Source organism: Lampris incognitus, chromosome 14 (genome assembly GCF_029633865.1).
Source record: "Lampris incognitus isolate fLamInc1 chromosome 14, fLamInc1.hap2, whole genome shotgun sequence".
Classification (NCBI taxonomy): domain Eukaryota; kingdom Metazoa; phylum Chordata; class Actinopteri; order Lampriformes; family Lampridae; genus Lampris; species Lampris incognitus.
This window is the reverse complement of record NC_079224.1, coordinates 28,074,025-28,099,786: the sequence shown is the minus strand read 5'-3', so window position 1 is coordinate 28,099,786 and position 25,762 is coordinate 28,074,025. Positions and strand designations below refer to the sequence as shown.

Here is a 25,762-nt window from a genome sequence, read left to right as displayed (position 1 = left end):
CTTGTACATAAAGTGCATGTGTTCTCTCCCTTTTGCATGGTTTCTTGAACTCTTGAGGGTCAGGGTTAAGGTGAGGTAGTGGCTAATCTGCTGCATCTCAAACAAACGTGGAAGTTGTTATGACGCTCTGATCACGCTGTGTCTCATACAAACACCAAAGGGTACCTTCCGTGTAATATATGTTTCCATGCTTTGCCAACAGTGTCAATATATGATGCCGTGGGATGAGAATGGGCTAGAAAGAAAAGCTGAAAAGATGACTCTTAACACAAATGAATAGGATTTCCTTTTCTGCACTGTTAGCAACCCTTCTTAAACAGATCTGGATGTGTTAGCTAACTCTGTAAGCTGTTAGCTATGCACCCCACCACCCGGTACAGGTGGGTGTTGGTCTGTGCATGACACCTTCCCCTCCACCCACACACAAAACACATTCAGATGCTTATTCAGATGCAAATTCTCTTACCCTCTACCTCACACACCAACATGCCTTCCAGTGCTAAAAGGTTTGGCACAGGAAAGTCCTATATAGTCCAAAATACTTTATAAACAAGGTTGGGTTTTTATGGTCCCTAGTGTAATATGTCCAGTAGGTTTCTGCAGCTCAAAATCTGAACTGGTATTCTGAAATCAGTAACATGAACAAACTGTTGTAGAGGTTTGCTTATTAAAAAGCTTTTGGAGGACTTTCCTGTGCATTTAACACAGCAAGACATTTTCTTTATCATAAAGTTCTGAACACGCTCCATTTGAGGGACACATTGAGCCTTATAATAACCTTTGCATAGTTTAATAGCATGGGTGCATACCATTAATAGGCACAAAACAAACCCATAAACCTTACATTTTTAGTGCATTGGTCTTCTCCTTGAGCTACACAGAGAACCTCTAACTAGCTACAAAGAAATGGACTGCATTTATATAGCTGCAACAGCCACTCAAAGTGCTTTACAATTAATCCCTCACATTCGCCCACGCATGCACACACGCACGCACGCACGCGCGCGCGCGCGCACGCACACACACACACACACACACCAGTAGCAGTGTCAAGCAAGGTAACAACGAGCTCTCAAAGGGAGCAGTTCGGGATAAGGTGTTTTGCTCAGAGACACCTCAACATTTTTGCCAGGAGGAGCCAAGATTCGAATCAGCAACCCTTAAGTTACCAGATGACCTGCTCTACGTCCTGAGCTACTGCCACCCTAACCCTGGTAGTGTTACTGACATACTATACCATTTAAGCTAACTCTTATTTCTTGCTCTTCCTCTGCAGGGAAACGGCCCCATGAATGCAGCGTCTGCAAGAAGGCCTTCAAACACAAACACCACCTAATAGAACATTCAAGGCTGCACTCCGGGGAGAAACCCTACCAATGTGACAAGTGTGGCAAGCGCTTCTCCCACTCTGGCTCCTTCTCCCAGCACATGAACCACCGTTACTCCTATTGTAAGAAGGATGGAACAGGGACAGGGTCTAGTTCGGTTCCACGCAAGGCTCTGTCGGAGGCTGGGGGCGGGCTGCAGCCGGACAGCCGGACCACAACGCCACCCTCCCAAGTGGACTCAGATGAGAGGGAGAGCGAGGAAGATGAGGAGGATGATGATGACGAGGCCATGTGCATGGACGATATCCGGGTTGTCCAGGTGGACGATGAGGAGTGTGAGATCTTCGAGAGTAATTTCGATGAGGACGGTGAAGAAGCAGAGGCAGGTTTGGAGGGAGAAGGAGGAGATGAAGCTGGGGAGGCTGCAGATGAGGAGACAAGCAAGACGGAGGAGGGAGAGGCAGAAGTGAAAGAAGAGGGAGCGATTGTGTGTGAGGTGGTAGAGGTGGAGCTGGAAGCAGAGCAAGAAGAAATGGAGGAGGAAGTGGAGGAAGAGGAAGCCGTTGAATGCAAGGACACCATTGAAATGCTGGACAATGAGACGAACGCAGACGGCGATATCAGGGAAGGGTCTGATAAAGCCGAACTAACAGCAGATGATGTGACAAAAAGCGATTAAGGAAATAAAAGATTTTTGGGCAGAGGGATTGGTGGTTGGGAATATGTCAGTCATTGGTATCAAGTAATTGAGAAGAGACCACATCTTTCCATCAGAAGAAAACCACCACAGATGCCAGATGTTTTGGTCCACTACTGTGTACAAAAATCCAGGTGTGCCTGAACTTTAAGAAAAAAAAAAAGAGCAGTGACTTTTTCTTGTGGAAACAATATCAGTGTTAAAAATGTTTATAGAATTACAGATTTTAAAGCAAAGCTCACCCATCAACTTTTACTTGGAGTTTAATTGTTCTAGGCTGTAATTTGAGTTACTGAGACATCCCAGTATTGTTTTGTTTTCGTTTTTTTGTTCATTATGTCAGTGTTACTAATCTTGTTCACGTTTGAAAACCTTTTAACTTGTAAAGATGAAAGATTTATATACCTTTTTATTGCCAATGAAGTTTGCTAAATCAGTATTTTATTGAGTTCTATGAACAAAAACTTCTGCACTACAGTATTCCTGGTTTATCTATGGATACAACATGCCTCATGCATTGTTAGCCCTTCAGTGTTATATATGTACACTAGTTAGCAAAATTTTGTTTGTATTAGCATGGATTAGCTAATGCTAGCTAGCATGAGATTTGTTTTCAATTTGACTGTTAGCCTTAAGGAGAAAAAAAAGGGCAGGGATGTGGGTGGGCTGGGCAGTTGAGGTGATAATGTGGCTTGATCCGTTTGCCATAACCAAATTTGTCCTATCAGGGAAGGTAAAATCACAACCTCAAAGCCAGCATTGATCACCTACTTTTTGTCATCCAGCGTAGCCTGAACTGGTAAAATCTTTACCATTTTGGGCATCTGAAAGAGCCCTAAAAAGTATGCTCCATCCACCCAGCTTCGCTAAGGCTTCAAAACAAACGTGCCCAAGCTCTCCATGTAGTTTACTTTGGCTCTCAGTCAGTTTTCAGTGTTATTAGCTTGTATATGAAATCATACCTGAAGGAATGAGGCTGTCATCAGCCCTACCCCAATGCCTCCAGCCTTATGCAAGACCTGTGTGCTGTTAAAAGTGCCATTGAACAGTGTTTTAATTTGTTCTCTGCAGATGTAGCCAGTGTTATGTCCCTCTTTTACACAAGACCCATATTGACTAATGTTTGTTGACTTGGCCTATTTTGCATTTTCAAACAGCTGAGATGAGTCATTGGCTTTTTTTGCCTGTTTCGTTTTTTTTTAATATATATATTGCTAGGTTTTTTTTCTCCTGAAATCGTCTTGAAAATTAGTGAAAATCAATTTAATTCCAGGCTATAAAATGCTTCACAACTGCACGAAAATTACAAAACATGTAAAAAATACTGCTGTTTGCATAGTTGAATGGTTTATACAACCGTGATGTTTGAAAAATTATTTCCTTTCATGCGGTTTTGCGACCTATCTGACAGTCATATGGGCTATATTTAGTTTACCATAATGCAGCAAACCTATTACAAACAAAATCTTCAAAATTAAGTTCACGAAATCAAGGTGTGGGAAAAATCGGAGTTGTAAAAATGAAAACCTGTTGAAACTCTGCACGCCTGTCACATATACATAGTTTTGTTGAGCTTGTGTGAGGCTTTGAAATGCGATCTTGTAACTTTGGCATTAGAAGTTTCCATCTGAAATTTTGTGAACAATTTGTCATGCATGTAATGTTCCTTCAAATGGGTCTTTAAATTTGACTGAAACATATGTATGAAAATATTAACCGAAGTAGGTAAAAGTCAAAGTTAACTTACTATTAATGACAACCTCAGTGCTTGATATCTCAAAACTACCCTAAATACAGATGTAACCTGAAAATTTGTGATCCTCCGGCTAGGTCTAAAATTGGCTCAGTATTGCCCAGGTCTGCAGAAGACCATTGCCTCTTACTATACATACTTACACATACAAAACCAAGGTTGCAGTACAATACCGTTGCAGCAGAAGGACTTCGATGTAAATTGTTAAACCCAGTCGGATTATCAGCCATTGTCAGTTGAGTGCTCTTGTTAAAAAAAAAAAGAAGAAAAAAAAGAAAAAGATGTTGTGGCAAGCTCTCCTGCACTTCAGGTAACAAACCTTAGTGAATGTGGTCCCTGTTTGTTTGAAATGTTTTCATTTGGTAATGCCATACAGTGTTCTTTGGTTTTTAGATCTTTTTTTTATGTGTGCCCTGTGTATGTTTTTTTTTCAATGGCAGTATTAGAACCCTTTTCACTGATTAAAAAAAACATACCTGTTTAGTTTCTAGAGGACTTTTTTATATTTATGTGTCTTATTTTTATATTTTCTCTTATGGTTATTTATTACACAGTGTAGTGTACAATACTGTAGTTTGAATTGATACAATAATATATTTTAGTATGAAAAATAACCTGAAGATAAACAAAAATCCCACAGTGTGGTTCTGGGAAATTAAGTTTGTTCTAACAAAAACACAAAACAAACATGTATTATGTTAACATGACTTCTTTTTTAAGGTGAAAATGAATAAAAGAAGAAAAGAAAAGAGATGAGAAAAAAAGAGGAATGAAGTGAGATATAGAAACTGTTACATGTGCATCTGCTCTCTGGTCCGCTGGACCCGTTCCCTGCATTGTTACGAAGCTACTGAACTCTAAAACTCTGTGATTTAAAAAGCATGAGTCCTAATCGTTGTAATGAAGGATCTTTTATGATAACATTATTCTCTCCCCTTTATTTTTATGCCAAATTTAGATTGCCCCACAACAACTTTTTGTTCCCATCCTGTGCCAACTAGTTCTGTTGTACTGTCGTGTCAGCATAAATACATTGTCTGCTCTTTGAACCCCCTTTGTAAACCCACTCGTTTTGTATTGTTTCTAATTTAGTTTTACTCCATTTTTATGACTCCTCATCACAATAAAATATAAGGAAAAATTTCCGAGTGATTTTTTTTTTTTTTGCTCTCTAATGTATATTATACAGTTTGCTATTCTAATGAGATGGCTCCATCAGGATGTTACGGGATACGGCAGAGAGGCCAGTTGTTAGGGTCGTCATTTTGAAAACGTGCGTTCTACTTTAAAAGTGCATTGTATAAGGGGCGTGCGGGTGGCGTGGCGTGGCGTGGCGGTCTATTCCGTTGCCTGCCAACACGGGGCTCGCTGGATCGCATCCCCGTGTTACCTCCGGCTTGGTCGGGCCTCCATTTAGAGCTCCCGTAGTTGACGTCACGCAATAGTCGAAAACAAAACACTGCCGTTTTGGCAGGAAAGCGGGCAAATGACTGCTAGCTAGCAGCAAGTCTCCTCAGCTGCTGGATTTATACAGTGAATATGGTGGATAGCTGTTGTGCGTCGATATGCCAGAGCAGTCGCGGACAAGTGAAAGGGAGAGTATTTTATCGGATTCTTAAAAGATCCCGATAGACGACATAAATGGATTGCTGCCATAAAACGTGCTAGAAGCGAACAGAAGAAAACCGATGGGACCCCACAAGCAACGGATTCCGCTTGTGTAGTGACCCCTTCATATCAGGTACAGAATACAACACTTCCTAACGTTAATATAGTATTCATTTAAAATAATTTTATTACGGTTTCTGACAATTATACTAAAAGGCAAGTTTGACTTGTTCATTACGGCGTGGATTTTGCGGGGCTAACAAAGGCTAAGATAAAAGAACTACGCTTTTTTGAAACCGTGAAATTTAGCTACAGTGAACAAAGCGTTTTACAGTACCTGCTGTTTATCATAAAGGTTTATCATAAAGGTATAATTTAATGTATGAGGTGGTGCCTTTCGAAATACATTCACACAGTGATAATGTAGTTATGTCTTGGTAAATCGAAGCCGCAGACTAGCTAACGAACGCTATATACAAGTTATGACACCGATTACATTACACTGCCTACTGCCCAAGCTAACTAACTAACATGAAGTGACACTTGTTTCGGAGTTAAAACTGACGAGCCTGCTCATGAGCGCTGGCCCACTAATGCTATCCAGCTCGGACACAACAACTTCCGGGGCACAACGCCCCTACAACGACAACCAGCCGGCAAAGCAGCACCGCCCAAATTCCAACAGATGGCAGCAACGTGCCACCCAAGACCCGTAACAACACTTACCCAGTGACGAGAAAGCAATTCTTAGTCGGTAGACCCCAAAGCTGAATATTTGTCACGAATCCAGATTTCGTCCATTTTTACCCCTCCAGGCTTTTTTAGGCTTTCCAAGACTCTCCAGAGTAGGACGAGGGGAAGTTGATCAGGTAATTGTAGATGTCTGGATACTGCAGGTGCGGAACGTTGCCCGTTCCGGCTGTTTCAATGTTTGCATATGACGTCACGAACTGCAGATTTTTTTTTTCGAACTACAGATGGAGGGCAGGAAGTGATTTTCTACATAGGACGCACTATCACAAACTTTCGAAATGCCTATGTTTAGCGTCATTAACTGAGAAACCACAAGGAGTTTTTTTTATTGAGTACCAAAAGTTGTTGTTCATGAGGGGGGAAAAAAATGCAAGAAATTGACCGAAAACGCCGGAAAAAAATGGTTTGCGAACCATCGTCTGCGGTCGGGAGGAGCGGAGTCGAATAACGCGCGTGTGTGCAGTGACCACTTCGTCAAAAAAAAACCACTCTTCATAACATAAGGATCATGTCCAACATATCTTACTTTCTGTTTATACCGTTCTCTCGTGTAATATTTTCTAAACTAGCACAGTTCGGGCTAAACTAGCTTCATCTCGTCCATTCTGCTTTTCACTTCCTGCCCTCCATCTGAATCTCGCGCGTCATTCGAATCACGTGACTGCAAACAAGCTATACACGTGAAAAGCACCCCGGGGGCATTATAAGGGTCAGTAATGTTTAATCTGTCAAGTCTCGCAATATAGCGTTCAAAGTCTTTGGAATCTGTGATGGCCTGGCGGCCTGTCCAGGGTGTCTCCCCGCCAGCCGCCCGATGGCTGCTGGGATAGGCCCCAGCATCCCCGCGATCCTGAGAGCAGGACAAGCGGTTTGGCTAATGGATGGATGTCTTTGGAATTAAAATGCGCAGTGAACTCTGACGGCTTGAAATCGATGCTGGCGCCATTCATTTTTGCTCAGGGCACATGCTTTTCTTCCTGCCAAAATGGCAGCGTAAACAAAACTAGTCACGTGACGTCCGGAGCCTCTGTGCAGAACTCTAGTCCACCGACTTCCGGTTTCTACCTCAGTGGTCATACCAGTTTCCTGTTTGTTGGCGCGCTATTGACAATGGCATATTTTTCGCGATGCCTACAAGATTTACCATGGATAAATGTCAACGACATGTACAGAATTGTCGACGAACTTTCACCTGCACCTACAAGCAAACGGGTGAAAAGTTTGAAGTTGTACATATCAGGTTACGTCCACAATTCCTCATAATTATGAACGTAACTTGATATGTACAACTTGAAACCTGCTCCACAGTTATTATCCCTGGTTACATCTACTCTGACAACTGAAAAGTTGAAATTCATATTTTATTGAAATGTTCTAGGTCTGAGCGAAGACGAAAAGAGAACCAATCCCTTATTCCATTGTGTAGAATATGGCTGAACATATGGTAAAGAGCCTAAAATATCTTAAAAACTGTTAAGACATCCTTTAGTTATTATGTAGATGTGTGTAAAGGAAAAGTCCATGAAATCGTTTCATGTAAAATTATTCAAGCCGTTCAAAAAAGGGAGTGGGGTGTCTCCCCGCCTGCCGCCCAGTGACTGCTGGGATAGGCTCCTGCGACCCCGACAGCAGGATGAGCGGTTTGGATAATGGATGGATGGATAGTGCCCGCCATCATTGTAAGTGCGAGTTCGCCCTCAAGTGGACAAAATGCATAAATACGTGTAGTTGTTCCCCCCTCAAACTCACGTAGCTCCTTTAAGCCTTGAACCCTGCTAAACTGTGGTTCAATTTCCTCCAACCATAAGTCAAGCCAAACTTTATTTACACTGCACAGTTCACACATAGAGCATAAGTCAGTTAAGTCAATTTTATTTGTATAGCCCAATATCTCAAATTAAAAATTTGTCTCAGGGGCCTTTACCGCAACACAACATCCTGTCATTAGACCCTCGCATCATATAAGGAACAACTCCCTAAAAAAACCCTTTAACAAGGATAAAAAATAGGAAGAAACCTCAGGGAGAGCAACAGAGGAGGGATCTCTCCCAAGACGGACAGATGTGCAATGAATGTTGCATTTAAACAATTTACAGAATACAACATTGAAAGAGGATAACAGAATTATAATGGAATTATAAAATATATGAAGAATATGATGAGCAGGATGCCAAGCAGTGTCCAGATGCCACCGGAACAGCCAAGGACGATGTTTGATTTTGAACTTCATGATGTATTTTTTTTCTAGAATTGACGAGTTATATTAGAAATAGAAACAAGAAAACCTGAAGTGCATTTTATCAAGAAGTTTAAAAATGCATTTAAACCTGCCATGCCAATACTCACAGCACAGCATCCTGAAGAAGCACCTTGCAGAAAAATGTTTTCGATTTTCTTTCAAGAGCCCAACTTGAGTGCTTCTCAGGTCATCATGCAGGGCAAGACGTCTGTTTGGATGATGGAAAATGAAACATCTTTCGAGTTTATAGTGGATATTTTGAACGGTGAACTGTGTTGATCTGAGGTTACACTTGGTGTGGTATCTTGCAGAATTTCATTGATTTAATGTGGTGCTGGGTAATTTAAAGCTTTCATAAAAAGGTAAAATCCATTCTGAATTTGGTGAAAACCATTGTAGTGATCCTGAAATAGATGCAACATGGTCAGTCCTCCCAGTTTCAGTTAAAACCCTTGCGGCAGCATTTTGAATTCATGAGTCACCCGATAGTTTGTTAAAGGAGACCAGCAAAAAGGCGATTTCAATCATGCAACCTGCTCAAAATAAAAGTATACACTAATTTTTTCAAGTCTGATTATGATACAAAGCCTCATGTGTTAGCCATGTTTTAAAGATGGGAGATAAACTATTGTGTGACATTGCAAAGAAGACCATTAAAACTGAACATCTGCCTCCACAGTAACACCAAGCTTTCCTTCTTGGTCTGTGTTCTCAACTGACGGGGAATCGGCACAGTGGCCCAGCGGTTAGCACTTTTGCCTCACAGCAAGAAGGTCCTGGGTTCGAACCCCAGGGTTGTCCAACCTGGGGGGTCATCCCAGGTCGTCCTGTGTGGAGTTTGCATGTTCTTCCCGTGTCTGCGGTGGGTTTTCTCTGGGTGCTTCGGTTTCCCCCACCATCAAAAAGACATGCATGTTAGGGTTAATACTCCTGTCTGTGCCCCTGACCGAGGCATGGCAAGACGAACTGGAGTTGGTCCCTGGGTGCTGCATGGTAACTGCCCACTGCTCCTAGCTACACAGCTAGGATGGGTTACATGCAGAGCGTAATTTTCCCATGGGGATTAATAAAGTATTACCAAAAAAAAGAAAAAAAGAAAAAAATAATCAAGATGGACATTTGTACAGTGTGAAGTGTGCCCGTATTGTGCAGGAAACATCTCACTTAACAGGCGCCTACCCTGAAATCCCTCTCCCTGCATTTTGACTTCTAATGCTCAAGGTGTAATATTCAATTTAAACATACAAACAAGCTCCCTGTTTCCCACGTGAGTTTACATGACATCACATTATGCACAGTGGATAATGCTTTAGAGAGGATGCCTCATGGCAGGATGATGCCCCCCCACACAGCTTCACTCCTCAGTCGACACTATAAGGAAAAATCTCTCCCCACAGTTCATCGTGGAAGTCTGTCCATGATGGAGATAATGTCTGTAGATAAATTGGAAGGAAATCAAGCATGGCTGAAAGAAAATAATTTATTTTCACAGTCTAATATTTGAGACGTTAAAAGAAATTATCATAGTGCGCTGAAGTATGAGTAAATTTCTTTCACTGGAAACAGAAATGGGATCCAGAGTGATTTTAATCAATTGATGTAGTAATAGGGGGTTTACAGCAGATGGTCCTCTCGGGAAATTTTGATGCAGCCACAGGGTCCAAGCTGAGATTATTCACATAAAATGTGTGAGTACGGAAAACAACATAGTGTTGTTTTCCGTGTTGTTTTCCATTTCCACATCATGTCATGAGGCCTTGAAAAATCCTGATACATCCACTGATTCACATAGCCTAAATCCTTTTTGATACTTTCTATTGTTGGCACAGTTAAGGTAGCAGCTTATCCACAAATATCCAGATCATGAACACACATTTTATTGGCAACTGTTGGGCAGAATTTTCCCAGGAAAAATATACCGCTTAGCATTTGATGTCTTCACCATTACAGCCAGATTTGGAAGACGAGTAAGTCAGAGGCAGCAAAGTTGTTGTGGCTTACAAGCAAATACTATACTATACTATACGTATGCCTGAACAAGTTTGTAAAAGACATTGACCGACAGACGGCACAAAATCAACACCTAAAACACACCCTGTCCCACAGAGTCATGAAATGTGGAAAATTAATCCACTTACTTCTGCAGGTGTGTGTGTGTGTGTGTGTGTGTGTGTTTGGAGTACATCTGAAATATTGGTTTATCAGATGAAGCTGAAGAGACCCTCTTTGCAACATATACAGAGAGGCCTACAGAGGTAAGCCCATACCTCAAGTACTGGGTGGGGTCTCTGTGGTTTTTTTAGTCTCTGGTTTAAATAAAACTTGTTGAATTTGTCCTCTTAATGACCATGGCCTGGTAGTTCTCCTTATCCTGGAGAGACATAACAACGACTTCCGGAGTGCATGGTAGCGCAATAATAATAATAGCTATTCATATTCCTCCTCATCACTCATGTGTCCAGCTATAATATAATGACCATTACCGTAATTATGTCGACATAATCCTGCTCTGACATCACCAGCTGAAAAGACAAAGAACATGCAGGTTGGCACAGATGGCCATAGTGTCTGGTGTGAACAGGTGGCCAACCTCCATGGCCTCAAAAAAAATTCTCCATCTTGTCCTCATCATCCCCAATGCCCTTCCAATTTACACAGCAGGCTCTTACATGGTGGCGGTTATAGCTGTTGAGCCCTTCCTTGCAGAGGCATCTCGGAAAAGGGTCACAGTTGCCATCAGTGACCTGATGTAAGGGTTGTCGCCATCACCTACAATGAGGTGACCAGGAGAAGGACCAGAGGAGGCTACACAGCTCTGATGTAAACAGGGCTGCCTCCTAGTATCTGGTTGTCACGGACAGGGCTGGGAAGCCACATGTCAATGTTGAGAAACATGCACCTGCTATCAGAAATGAACTGAAACTGGACAGAGGGAAATAATTTGTGATTAATGTAGTCCCGGCCATAGGGACCAGGTGGGAGCTTTACTTGGACATGGCACCCATTGATGACTCCCACTTAACAACTTTATAATTATCAGCGTAATTTTAAAAGTTCATGACAGACCTTCCTGTTGTGCAAGAAATACCAAAGCATCTATGACAGGCTTACCTTCATCTGTAGTCTAGGAAAAGACCAAAGGCAAAGAGCTTGCCTCTCCATAATGGTATGAGAAACAATTGCAGTTAATGAAACCTTTATCAATTCAGCAGAGAGGATACGTTTATAATGTATAATTAGGGTGCTGTATTCGGCCATCATTTTTATCATCTGATTGTCAGAATTATAGTCACTCAAAATGTTGTATTTCAGTTCTCATTTTAAGGCTAATTGGGTCCATTGATGTGAGGGATGGAGTTCTGTGGGATGGGCTGATTTTAATCCCAACATCTCAAACAAGCAATGCCACAAGAGGCAATTTTGTTGCAAATGGGCCAACAAATTAATTCACATGGATAGTTGAGGGAAAATGGCTCACCCATGAGCCCTGTTTATTATTGCAAATGCTAGTTACGTTCTGTAACTCCAGATTCTATGAGTATAGGCGTAGCCCTCTAAGAACTGTCACTATTGGATTTATCCCCATGCATGTGTGCAGTTGTGAAGATTTTCTTTCGCACCCTTGTGCTCTGCATAGGCTTCTATCAGGTCTGCGTTGGTTGTCTACAACTCCTGTGTGACCTGAGCTCTGCTCCCAAATGACCAAACTTTTTCATCAGCTGACATTGGTGGGGCCAGTGGGGCCCGAATCTTAGAGTGCTACGCCTATACTCATAGAATCTGGACTTACAGTATGTAACTAACATTCCATTTCATATAGGCTTCACCCTCTTAACAGCTGTCATTATTGGGATAAGGGCGAAGCTGGATGTGGTCAAAGCCCCACTGGACCACCAGCATCCACACGCATTAACACATAGCACCATAAGCACGCAGTGAACAGCAAGGATAAAATAATATCAACTGCTCCATGGCCTTCTTCTGCTCCAGCCCTGTCTGAATGGTCAGGGTGAAAGCATTACAACCCCCTCACGCAATGTAAAAGTCCCACCCAAGTCCAGCAGAACAGGAACAAGGAGGCATAATAACTCACTGAGCCACAATGGTGCAAGAAGAGGTAGATATCACATGGCACCCTGGCGCATTTACTGGCTCTCTACAGTGATGACTGTGTGTGTGTGTGTAATGTGCCCAAAGCTGACAGTGTGTCACTGATCGCCAAGCACGTACAATACTAAATAAGTTTTAGAACACTCAGACATATCACGCCGATAGAACCGCATAAAAGAACATGGCGAGGCCCATGACACCGCTGTAGCCTACCCATGTCTTCCACTACCATTCATCTGAGGAGAGCTGTGGAAGAGGACAAAGCTCTCGTAGAATGCGCACAAATACCAGGCGGGGGGTCCTCCCCCTGCTAAAACGTGCCGGTGTGATAGTTTCACACAACCAGTGGGCCAAATGCTGTTTTATCAGAGGCTTTCCCTGAGAATGGTCTCTGTAATACACACACAGCTGTTGTGTCTGTCTGAAGCCTGCTGTGTGTGCCACATAATGGGACAATGCACCTACCGGACAGAGGTGATGTAATGTTTCTTTCCTTTCATTTCTGTGAGGGAGAGGGATAAAACCTTCCAAGGAAACAACTCTTGATCTAAAAGAGCTGGTTATGACTTTGGGCATGAATGCAGGATTTGGCGTCAGAATGGCTGCACCCCAATCATCTCTGATAATGAGACAAGATGGAGAGATTGAGAGTGCATATAAATCAATTATTCTTTTCACCAAATTCAGGGCTAAGAGGAGTGCTGTTTTTAAGGACAGTAATTTGAGAGAGATCTGCATTAGTGGTTTGAAATGGGGGTTTCCCAAAGCACGTAAAACCAGGGGTTAATCCTACTGCGGTGCCAAGGAGCACATGACAGGTCACTATCTTCTTACTCCTTTTAAGAAGTACTTAAACAGCAGGTATGCAAAAAACAGATCTCTGCTTGCATAGTCTCCATAGCCTTCATGACAGGACGAATTGGCCACACCAGATTGATTCAAAGATACATCCTAGGATACACTGGGACACATCATCGGTGATGTTTCCTGAGGTCCTCGAGTGTTTCAAGTCTTTCAACATCATACACCCTTGCTCAGGTGACCCAGCCAGGGTTGACCAGGTCCTGGCTTGTGTCCCAGCAGCATTGGCCCACAGATCACACCTTCTGATCCAAAGCCATCTGGCGGCCCTCTCTCTGCAGCCTCCATGGTAGACTTGATGGCCTTCCTTTTTGCAGCCCCAGTGATGCCAAGTAGAGTGTAGACCTTGCACAGTGAGTGGCCAGCAAAGCCTCTACACCCCACTTAGATGGGCTCACAACGCGCCTTCCAGCCTGTCCTCGAGCACTGATCCTTGCCTCTTCCATCCAGTCCTCCCAGGGAACTGTCAACTCTATAAGGAGCACCTGCTTTGAAGAGGCTGATGATAGCACTGTCTGGCCTCAACAAAGTTGTTATAATGTGGTCCGGGAACCTGAGCACCCCCCCCCCCCGAAGTCGACTTGCAGCTCCCAGCCTGACGCGGCGGTGTGGAGACCGGCTGCTGATCTGGGTTGTGACTGAGGTTGCTCAGCAGCCCTGACAAAGGCAATGAGCCTCTTTCCGTGGGCTTGCTTGTTGTTAGCCACAGCTTTGGAGATGGCCTCTGCAACTGTCTTCAGCACCTGGTCATGTCACCAGCAGTATTGGCCCTCCCCCAGGGCTGATGGGCAGCTGCTGAGGATGTGCTTGAGTGAACCTTTTCCAGGAAATTGAGGACATGATGGAACATCAATCTTGCCCCAGAGATGGAGATTTGCTGGGCGAGGTAGAACATCATACACGGCTTATATGTTTTAATTGTAGATAGAGCCAATTTCAATCTACTAGCAGCTGAAGGAAAGTTAACATGAGATAAAGGGCATGATGTGGCATCTGTGCCCTTCTCTGTACACCAGCACTGAAAAACAGACCATTTCGCTGTGTAAGAGGCAGTAGTAGAAGGAGCTCTCGCACCCTGAATAGTGTGTACTACTTCAGGGGGCAAACCTAGCCTTTCCAAGCACTCCCATTCGGGGCCAACCCCATAAATGCTGGCCTATCACTGTAAAATGTAGAATTGAGTCATCCAGCTGGGAGAGCATGTCCCCGGACCATCGAAGTTGGCATGGTTCCCCCAACAATAGCTGTATCATTGTCGGTAGCCATGACACGCTCGTGCATTCTGGAGGTACCAGAATAACCGCTAAATCCTCCTCCTGAATATGTGGTAAAAGGTGCAGAAAAAGCTTTAGTCCACACCCACCTACAGTGTTGGCCCTGTTTATGGCCGCAAAACATGTTTATATTGAATCAAGGGCATACAATCGGCTCACAATAACAGCTTTTTCTTCAGCTATTTACAGAGCCAGTGGGACCCAGAACTTAAGAGGGCTACACCCATACTCAGAATCTGGACTTAAAGTATGTAACTATTGTCCTATTTCGTATAGGCGTTATCCTCTAAGGCTATCGCTAGTATTTTTAGGGCAAAACCACACTTGGTCCATCCGGTACGACAAGCACAAACACACATCTTCACCATGAAACAAAGCTCTCCATGCCCAGCCATTGCGCCATACGTAATGGCACCTCACCGAGCCCCATATGCACCTGAGTGGCACAACATAGCAGAATATCTAATATTCTCAATGTGGGGATGAAGACTGGGAACAATAAAGCCTACTGCTTTGAGAAGTTGAGATGAAGGTTACGTACCATAACAGTCCAACGGGGAGCAGAGAAGGGGGGAAAGATGCCATGGGCCAAGATCTCCATGGGCCAAAAGCAAGAGGGAAAGCGCACAGCCGAATCCCCAATGTTAATCACTCTGTCAGCACACTTAGTACAGAGTGCATCATAGAGAAATGGGAGACATCCAGCAGATAAAAACAAGTTAATGAACAGGGGGAAGACGAAAAAGCTGCAGTGCAAATGTCTTCCACTGTCATTCCTCTATGCAAAGCCATGGAGGATGCAATTCCTCTGGTGGAGTGCTTTCTGATGCCCTCATGGGGGGGGGGCATCCCAGAGGCAAGATATGCCTTTGAGACAGGCACTTTGCAAACAGGGAAGCCCCTGAGACTGCTCTCTGTAGCGCACAAAAAAACGCTGGGAACAGCACAGGAAAACCGTGCATGTAACAGCTAGACAGCATGCGCACTAGGCAGAGGAGATGAGACCCGGCTTCCTGCACAAAATAGCTGAGCTGCTACCTCACTGGACCCTGAGACATGACGGAGCCACCGAGAGAGTAGATAAAACACTGACTCTTCGTCGATGTCGGCACCAAGAGGCAGGATCTTTATCAAAGGCAGCAGAAGAGACTATAGCCTACTTGAGATGAAGCGTCACTGTAGAGGTAATTTGATCTGACTAGAAGCAATTTGTAGACAATGCAGTTTTATTCCCGACGTCTGTGCAAGAATGCCCACATAGGAGTCGAGTTGGCCCGGTGTAGCAGGCCAGATTACCCCCCCACCAAACTATACCCGGGTATAGTCTGGTGTAGCCTAAAATATACCCCGGGGTATAAAATAGCCAAGGCTGGTTTATACCCTGGGGTATATTTTGGGCTAGGCCAGACTATACCCCTGTAGTCCAGATGGTCCCCCCCCCCCGGTTACAGAGGGCGCTATTTCAAAACTAACAGTTGTATGTGCAACTCAATGTTCTGAAGTAATTTTGCTCTTGACATGCAGTAATTTCAGCAAGCATGGTGAGTTGGCCTCTCTCTCTCTCTCTCTCTCTTGATCACTTATCGATCAAACTATTTTAATGCATACAAATGTCCTTCAGATTGGTAGATCAAGGTTAGGAAGGTTCCTAGTACACACATATGTGTTAAAAAGTAATTTTTTGCTGTCATCTCTGATGTTTTTAAGCTAAACTATTTATTCACCAGACTCAGCCAGCCCTGACGTCTGCCGACACTTAACACCATTCGTAAAGACTTCTGTTCCGCAGTCTCCAGCAACATCGCCAGTGCAGTCTTGTCAGAAGGAGAATTATGATCATTGCCATGAAAGCAACAAAGAGATTATTACAGGGTCCATAGTCTACATCAAAAGCAGTCGACTTAAGAGTATTTGCAGGGTACAGACAAGAAGCTGCATGTATCCGGTCCAAACATAGGTTACAATGGCAAGAGCATAAGAGAGAGAACAAAGGGGCTCTGGCACCCTTTATTGATTAGTATGATTCACTAATATAGCCTTTTTATTTTATTTTATAGCCTCCATTTTATTCAAGATTCATCACAGTTCCAGATCGTTGGCACTAGCTCTTGTGTGATTGTTTATAAGGTTGTGTCATCAGTGTGTGAAATAAAATCAAAATTGACTACTGTATCCTTGATTATTTTGTGTATCTTGAGGGTGGGGGGTATAATCTGGCTTGGAAGGGTATGAAATAGCCTAGCCTAAATAATACCCTGGGGTATAAACTGGACTAGCCCAGAATATACCTGGGGTATAAAACAGGCTCACCCGCTTTAACCCTGGGTCTGAGTGTGGGGGGTATAATCTGGCCTAGGGGGGTATGAAATAGCCTAGCCTAAATAATACCCCAGGGTATAAACTGGACCAGCCCATAATATACCCGGGTATAAAACAGGCTAGCCCACTTTAACCCCGGGTATAGTCTGGCCAGGGGGTATATCTTTGGCTGTTACATCAGGAATCAGAATCGGGAAGGAGCGAGAACAGAACATGAGCGGACTGGTTGGGCTGTTACACCGGGAATTGGAATCAGAATCAGGGGAAGGCGCAAGAACAGAACATGAGCGGACTGGCGGGTGTCCTTGATAATGTTTTGGGCTTTCCTTTTGCAGAGTTTTGGTACTCATACCAAAACTCTTGAGACGCCTCAGAAAATACAATCTCTGCTGTGCCTTCTTGAGGATGCAATTGGTGTTGAGAGACAATGTGATGTGTCTGTGGTGTGTAAACCAAGAAATCTAAAACCGTCCACAATTCCAACAGATGACCTGTTGATGGAAATAGGAATGGGATTTCCTCTGATCTTTCTAAAGTCAATAATGATATCTTTTGTCTTATTGACATTTAGAGAGAGGTTGCTATCATGGCAAGAAGAGGTCCAGAGTCTGAAGAGTCGTAAGAGCCGGAAACATCTGAAGAGAGCTCAGAAGTGAGAACAGTGGCCGATTCACCTTTTTCATGGTCTACCTGACCGGGGCGTTTCAGGGGTGGGATGGCTGATTTTTGCACCGGAGTCGGGATCCAGCTCCTCAGTGATATTTGTTCCGTGATTTTAGGGAAAGGATTATTTAATTTAGACTATATGAGCAAATATCACATTCCCTGTTGAAACCATGGTCAATCAGTTGTGGTTCTAAACCTGGCGAGTATATTACAGTATATTGCATAAAGCACCAAAAGAACACATTATTACACAGCAATCATTCTAGCACATTATACCAAAATGATATTCCTAATTAACTTAACTAGTGGGATGAGTTCCTATACTATTAGTAGATTCACAGAAGTTACCTAACAACTCGATTATCATGTGATGAAAATACTGTCTTATATGAGATGACTTCAGATCATCAATAAAATAAAATGAAAAAGAAAATAATAACTTAAAATGAAAAATACAGTCAACAGGATATAGTTTGACCAGAAAAACTTAACCACCTACGGTCACTAAATAACACTATAGTTACATGGCAGGGATGCGCTTAAAACCTTAAATTAACTTTTCAGTCAATTTAAGATATACAGTTATGCGAGTCAGATCATTGTTCATGTTCACATCATTGTCTGCCAAGTAATATTGGCTGGATGGCTAAATAGTTAAACGTTTAATTCACATTAATTCAGACACATACAGAGACAAGGAGCGCTACAATTCATGACTGAAGATAGGTTATTAGCATTTGGCCCAGTATAAAGAGAGGGATTCGGGGCTGTCTGTGTATTTGTGTGTTTAAGTGTGAAACAGGGACAAAGAGAGAGAGGGGGAAAGGGTTTGATATCGAAATTCATCAACTCAGGTCATTGTGCTCTCTCTCTACCATAATCTGAAAGTGAGAGTTTCTGTTTTATTGTGAGGATGGGACTACATCTTCTCGTGATTAACGCTGACAATAACCTGGAAAGGTCGTGAGGTGTTCCCATGTCTTGCTGTGAATCTGGTACCTATATCAAAAGCAGGTGGTTCCTGGTGAGTTTCCTGTCTGCAATAGCCTGGGGAGGTTGTTAAATGGTTTCCGTGTCCTGTGGTGCAGCTAATAATTATATCAGAAGATATGGATTCTCTGAGGAGCCTGCTGTCTGGTTGATGTCAATTTGGTAGACAAATGTGAGGGCCGGGAGAGAAAGGGGGCGGGGGGGACAGGGAGGCCTCGTTACAGCGCGCACTGTGCATTCTCTTGAGATGTGAACAGATCCAGCTCTGCTCTCCCGAAATGGTCCCACAATGCTTGAATAAGTGTGGGATTCAGCCTCCACTCGTTTTGGGAGGGACCTCCGTGTGACAGCAGGTCAGTGGCTTGGTTCTCTCTGCCCAGGATATATAACAGCTTTGATTTTGATTTTTTTTCTTCTTTTTTTGATTTAGAGATACTTTATTGATCCCCATGGGGAAATTATGAAAATTTTGATGGAGCGCAGATTCGTGTGAGACCACAGCAGCAGGCTTCTGACCATTTCAGGAATCGGAAACAATCAGGAACAATTTATTGTCATTTCTATCATGTACTTGCATACACAAAAGAAACAAAATTTATTTCATCCAGCCCAAAGCAGTGCAACACAAAAGATAAAAACATATCCAAATTTTCCAAAAACGACACCACCAAAAATGTAAAAAAAAAATAGAGAGAGAGAACAAAGGAAAAAAAAATTCCAGCAGCCAAGCTGAGCAAACATCACCCTAGTGACTTATATAAGCAGTGGCTGTCTTGTTGTCTGTCCTCACCACCACATGTTTGTCTTTCAACTATGGGGCAAAATGTTTCAGCACTTTCACCACCGTGGACAGCTCCAAGCAATTAATGTGGAGAGATGGGGGCTCTGGCCACTTTCCTCCCACAACGTGAGACTGACACATTCCTCCCCATCCAAAAAGAGATGCATCTGTGTACACCGATATGTGAGATGTAGCTTTCCCTGAGGGGAACCCCATCTGACAAAACACGAGGGTTTTTCCAATGTCAGGTCCAACTGCAGGGAGAGGGGGACAGTCACCGTGCGTCTCTTGTGATGCAATAGGTCGATGTGGAGATGACCAAATCATTTGTGGATTTTCTTCATGTGAAGAAAACCCAGAGGGACCACTACATGACTGGCTGACATCATGCCCAGTAGGCAAATCACAGACAGAGCCGTCACCACTTTGCGAAGCATGACAGGAGAGAGCTGAGTGCTTCCATCCTGGCTGGGGACAGTTTCGCTCTCATGTTGGATGAATCCAGATCCAACCCCAGGTAAATTATTGACCAGGAGGGGAGGGGTGAGCTCTTCCACCAGTTTGTGGCAAAACCCAGCAGTGACAGGTGTTTTTACAAGCTCTACCATGTGAAGTGCTGTACTCTCTCTGGAGGATGCCATCACAATCAGACCATCCAGATAGAATAAGACCCTGATTCCTTTCCTGCATCATGACTTCAGAGCCATTTCCACACATTTGGAGAAGGTGCATGGAGCCAGGGAATAACCGAAAGGCAAACGGTTGTAAACTGGACTCCGTTGAAGGAGAAGAGTAGGAATTTCCTGTGCCTGGGGATGATGGGCACATGAAAATAAGCTTCCTTTAGGTTGATGGATGTGAACCAATTGCCAGGGCACACACACTCCAGCACGTTTTATGGTGAGCATGTGAAACGGTGATAGACTGGCGGCCTGTCCAGGTTGTCTCCCTGCCTGCCACCCAATGACTGCTGGGATAGGCCGACAATGAGCAGGTTAAGCGGTTTGGATAATGGATGGGTTGATGTGTAATGGTCTCTTCATTACGCATTTGTTGAAGAAGGATAAATCGAGAGTTGGTCTCATTCTGCCTGTTTTCTTTGGCACTAGGAATTAACGGGAGTAATAGCCCTCGTTCTCCTCGCCTGGTAGAACTCTGGAAATAGCTTCTTTTTCCAGGAACTCTGACAACTCTGTCATCAGAGCAGCTCTGTCTGTTTTTGTGATGACATGACAGTGCAGCATCCTGTTGAATGGTGGTGGTGGTGGTGGGTGAATGGATGGGTGGGGGGGGGCAGGCAAACGGGAGTGTGTAACCTTTCTTTATTAATTTCGCCATCCATTTGTTCATGGAAAACAGTCTTTGCCACACTAAGTGGTGCTCTGAAAGTGGGCGAGCAAACATCTGTGGAGCCTCTGCAGATATTTCCAACAGCAAGTGAAGGGCCCTCTCTGCCGCTGTGTGAGCCAAATGTACGCTTGACACAGCCCATTGGGAGGGTGGAGTCTGAAGGGCTGAGGTGGAGGCCGTATGTTAGTGGAAAGACCAAAACACTCAGTTTATGAAACTGATTCATGCTGTGGAGAAAAACCTTCACCAACACGCACTGGTGGTTGAGAAGTGGGCAGGCCACAGAGAGGCGGAGAGTGTGTATGAACTGTTGTGTACACATGAGAAGAGACCTTATTCCTGCTTGTGACAATGTGTGACAGGAATGACTCCACAGCTGGTGCACTGTGTGTGTGTGTGTGTGTGTGTGTGTGTGTGTGTGTTTGTGTGCACGCAGTGGAGGCAGCATGAGTGGGGGAGACTGTCCCATGTAACTTTTTTCTTTTTGTCTCAACAGAAACAGCTGCTGAATGCTCAAGCTGATCGTTAGAAAAAAGGTCTATAGTGGTAAGTGACTCTCCAGCTGCCGCACCATGTGTGCGCAGTGTAAGCAACATGTATGGGGGAAATGTGTCTCATGTAACTTTTTTCTTTTTGTCTCAACAGAAACAGCTGCTGAATGCTCAAGCTGATCGTTAGAAAAAAGGTCTATAGTGGTAAGTGACTCTCCAGCTGCCGCACCATGTGTGCGCAGTGTAAGCAACATGTATGGGGGAAATGTGTCTCATGTAACTTTTTTCTTTTTGTCTCAACAGAAACAGCTGCTGAATGCTCAGGCTGATCGTTAGAAAAAAGCTCTTTAATGGTAAGTGACTCTACAGCTGATACACTCAGTGGAGAAAAGAGCAGACTGATCGTTAGGAAAACGCTCTTTATTGATAGGTGGTTGGCTCTGAAAAGAGCCGTTGTGGCTGGAATTTCCCGGTAATAAACACACGTCCCCCGCTGCTGCCGCCGCTTGCTGGAGGGCTCAATGGGCAGGTTGGACCAAGTGTAGGCTGGCTGTTGGCCCTTGGCAGCAGCAGTGGCGCCCCCAGAAATTTTTCATAGAGGTGGCCAAATGGGGCCACTAAAAATCTCGGGGTGGCACACCAAAACCAAAAGCCATGACTGAATTGCAGGAATTCTATTATGCTATTGTAGTATACTGTATAGGCTAGCTGAAAACTGTCAATATGAGAGTTAAGGAATCACATACTGAAATACGTTGGTTCCTTATTTTTTTTTTGCAGTTAATGTTAGTAAATATCTGATGTGCATAGACTAATACCGGTACAGTTAACATTTTGAGTTCCACAACAATTCTGTTTTAATGTGTTATGTATCTGCATATATTGTAATGTGTTAGACGATTCATTGTTATATTGTATATGTCTAAAAATGAAAAATGAAAATATCAGATAGAAGCATATTATGCATAATCAGAAGCATATTCTGCATATGTGACTCATGGCTGGGGGGGGCAGTGGGGGGCCATGGATAGTATCAGGGTGGCTGTGGCCACCCCTGGCCACCCCCTGGGGGCGCCACTGGGCAGCAGCGCAGTGCAGAGCATGCTGGCCGCTGGAGGTTGGGGGTGAGGAGGCTGCTGGGCAGGAGTAGGCTGAGATGCAGCGACAGCAGTGGCTGAGCGGTGTCTTGGCCTGTGGCGGGAGTCCCGGCGATCATGCCAGGAGCCGTGGGGGCACTGTGAGCGCAATGAAGCTCTGCCCCAAGCGGTGTGTTTCCTCACCCTGTCCACTTCTTCAAATGCATCCTGGAGGAGAGTGACAGCATCGTGTAGGAGCGACCCACTGAGCTCATTGGGGCTGATTGGACTGTCTAGCACTCCCTTGCTGATTTGCTTGTGAAGCTAGGACATGTGGAGCCACATGTTTCATTGCAGCACAGTCATCTACGCCATAATCCAGGACCGAGCCACCGCTGCAGCTGTGGAGAGGGTCAGAACGGCTGCCATTGCCTTTTTTGCCTGATTTAACTCACCAGCTCCGGAGGGAGCGTGTCGGGCTGAGCGGCGATGAAGGAGATGGAAGAAGGTCACTGCTGTCTCGGTGGTGCACTGGTGAGTGTGGTCAGTGAGGCCAGTGGTGACTTGGTCCTGAAGAGAAGGTGATGTAGGTTTACATTCTGCCAAAGAATGTTGCTTTATGCAGCAGAATGGAGGTTAAACTTGGCTCTAGCAGAGAAACGGCAGGAAACTCATGCTCCATGTCTCCGTCTACCCTGGTGAAGGGGTTATAACAAGCCAGTAGTGCCTTCAGCTTCCCCAGTTCAGAAAGCACTTCTTTGAAAAGGGGCCAAAGCACAGGAGAACGCGGCCACACAGGAGTATGCCTGGTCTCCTGCTCAGGGCAGTAGATGTCTCCCAACAAGCCGCTGGTGGCAGACGCAGGTGGCTCTGCTGGCATGGGGATGCTTTTGCAGGCAGCTGCTCTCTTAATGATGTCCAGGAGGTTCCAGAAGTGAGCCCCGCTAGTAGGCAGGTGGCCAGCTGTCCGGGGAGGCGTGGGATCAAGCCACGCTGGTGACGCCTCCTTCTGGCCGCCAGACTCCATGTCTTCCGCTGGAAAAAGAGACAACCAAGGAGGGGAGCTACTAATGAAGAGAGCCGAGTCAGAGAACTTTTGCCCTAGATGTGCTCACCCTCCAATCCGGGAGGATCCAAGATGTCCAGGGCTTCTTCTATGATGAAGCTCTTATGGGAAGCCCAGCTGTTGGCGTCATCATCCTTCTCGAGCACCGTGAAGGGGTCCCCTCACCACTGTTTCTCTGACATGGGCAGGCGTGCACAGTAGGGGCATGTGGCCCGGGGAGTGAGTGCCAGTCCGACATGCTGGGGATCGAAGCATGTCTCACAGCAAACGTGGAGGTTGAAGTCCATAACGTAACCAGCTTGGCAGAAAGGACAGAGATGGACCTGCCGGCAAAATGCTGAGAAGTCATGTCTTCTTCTTTCTTCACTTTAATGGATTGCATACAAACGCTGAAGAAAAAGAGGGAAGAGAGCTCAGGTTACACGGGAGTTATATACAATAAATGCGGACCTGAGGGAAGCCCATACTGAGCACAAGGGCACGAAAGAAAATCTCTACAACTCCACATGCACATAGGGATAAACCCAATAGCGACAGCTTTTAGAGGACGAAGCCTATACGAAATACAACATTAATTTTATTGCACATGATGTTGGTTTAAAGTTTGATTTGCTTCAGGGTTTATCTTTTCATTTGTCAAGGTTAGATTAAAAAAGATGAAATCCCTAATCAAACATGAAATAGTAGCAAATACACATTCTTTTCTTTTTTTGGATTTCCCCCCCTTTTTCTTCCAATTGTACTCGCCCAATGAGCGCTGGGATAGGCTCCAGCACCCCGTGACCCTAATAGGATAAGCGGCTTGGATAATGAATGAATGAATGAATGAATGTACTTGGCCAATTACCCCACTCTTCCGAGCTGTCCTGGTCGCTGCTCCGCTCCCTCTGCTGATCCGGGGAGGGCTGCAGACTACCACATACCTCCTCTGATACATGTGGAGTCGCCAGCGGCTTCTTTTCACCTGACAGTGAGGAATTTTACCAGGGAGACGTAGCGCATGGGAAGATCACCGTATTCCCACCAGTTCCCCCTCCCCCGCGAACAGGCACCCCGACCGACCAGAAGAGGTGCTGTGGAGCGGCTGGAATAGACTGAACGGAATAGTCTGCTACGCTACCCGGACGCCCCAGCAAATACATATTGAACAGACGATTAAACTGTGCTGTATATTGTGCTTGGGATCAAAGTTATGACTTGGCCACTTATACAGCTAACATTTATTTTCAGTAAAGGAAATAGCTTTTTTGTTGTCCCAATAATCTCCACTGTTCCTTTCTTCCTCCAAAACAGAAGCAGCAGTCAAAAGTTTTGCTATGTTCAGAAAGAATTTACCTAATTTTATTGCATATTTCTTGTTCTGTATCAGCTCAATCTTTGCCAAATGAGTTGTATCTGTTTCCATTTCTGCAGCTCCATCTCTATCAACTTCATCTTGCCTTTTCAGGTTTTCATGCTCAAGCTTTAAACAGCAACAGTGCTTTTTTGTTCAAAACTCAAATCCATCTAATTGTACTTTGATTCTTAAGTGGCGTCCTTTTTACTGTCTTTCAGCTGGTTTGTGACAAACTGGAGGCTAATTTATCTTCTGGTAGTTGTACACTATTGTGGGCAAGCATTCAACTAATTTGAAATCAGTACAAATTTGGCACAGTTGAAGTTTGTTTAATTGGTGTTTGGTTTTGCTGGTTCACCATTTGAGAGCGTCAATTAGTTTTGACAAATTGGTCGCAGATGGTATACTGCACCTCTTACTGGAGAACCAAGGGGTACTATTTGTTTTGAGAACTTTGTTAGATGTTTTTTTGGGGGGAGTATAACACATGGTTTTAAAGTTTTACCCATTATGTCCAGTTTGTGGGGGGGCCTTCTTTCAGCAGATGCTATGAGAAGAGAAGCGACCTTTCTGCCTTTAGTGCTTTTCCAGCTATTGGGGCTTAATTGGTAATTGTTGGTCCATTTTGTTGCAACACTGTGGTTAGGATAGCCACTTTTGGGTTTACAAGAACCATATATATCCCTGTAGAGGCTTTAGTGACTATTTCTCCCTTCAAGACTATTTGTTTAAACTGTGGTGTGGTGAAGACATTGGGCAGAGCATTTTTCTCAGGACATTGCTGGTTTTCCAGTTGCTCTCTAGTTTCCAGTGGGCAATATCCCACCACCCCTATCTGCACGAAGACTAGTGTTGAGATTAGACAGTCGGTCAGATAAGTAAATTAGTTATATTGAGGCTGGGGAGGTCCCAGTTTGCCTTGGCTGTGCCTTTTCTTTATTATTGCACAGCATGGTACCGCCTAGCTGCTTAGGTTAGTTCAGCACTCCAGTTTTTTTCTTTTTTTTTCTTTCTTTTTTACGTCAGAAGGTCAGTTTACCTCAGCATGGCTTCCAATGCATAAG

General features: G+C 44.3%; 1 protein-coding gene across 1 annotated transcript in view; it reads left to right on the top strand.

Moving 5' to 3' along the window:
* The window catches only part of zeb1a (zinc finger E-box binding homeobox 1a), a 118,412-nt gene extending 115,745 nt beyond the window's left edge, over positions 1-2,667 (top strand). The window contains exon 8 of the mRNA XM_056292836.1: positions 1,277-2,667. Coding sequence (XP_056148811.1) covers positions 1,277-2,007 — 731 coding nt within the window. The 3' untranslated portion in view covers positions 2,008-2,667. The remainder of the gene's footprint in view (positions 1-1,276) is intronic.
* The last annotated feature ends 23,095 nt before the right edge of the window (positions 2,668-25,762 follow it).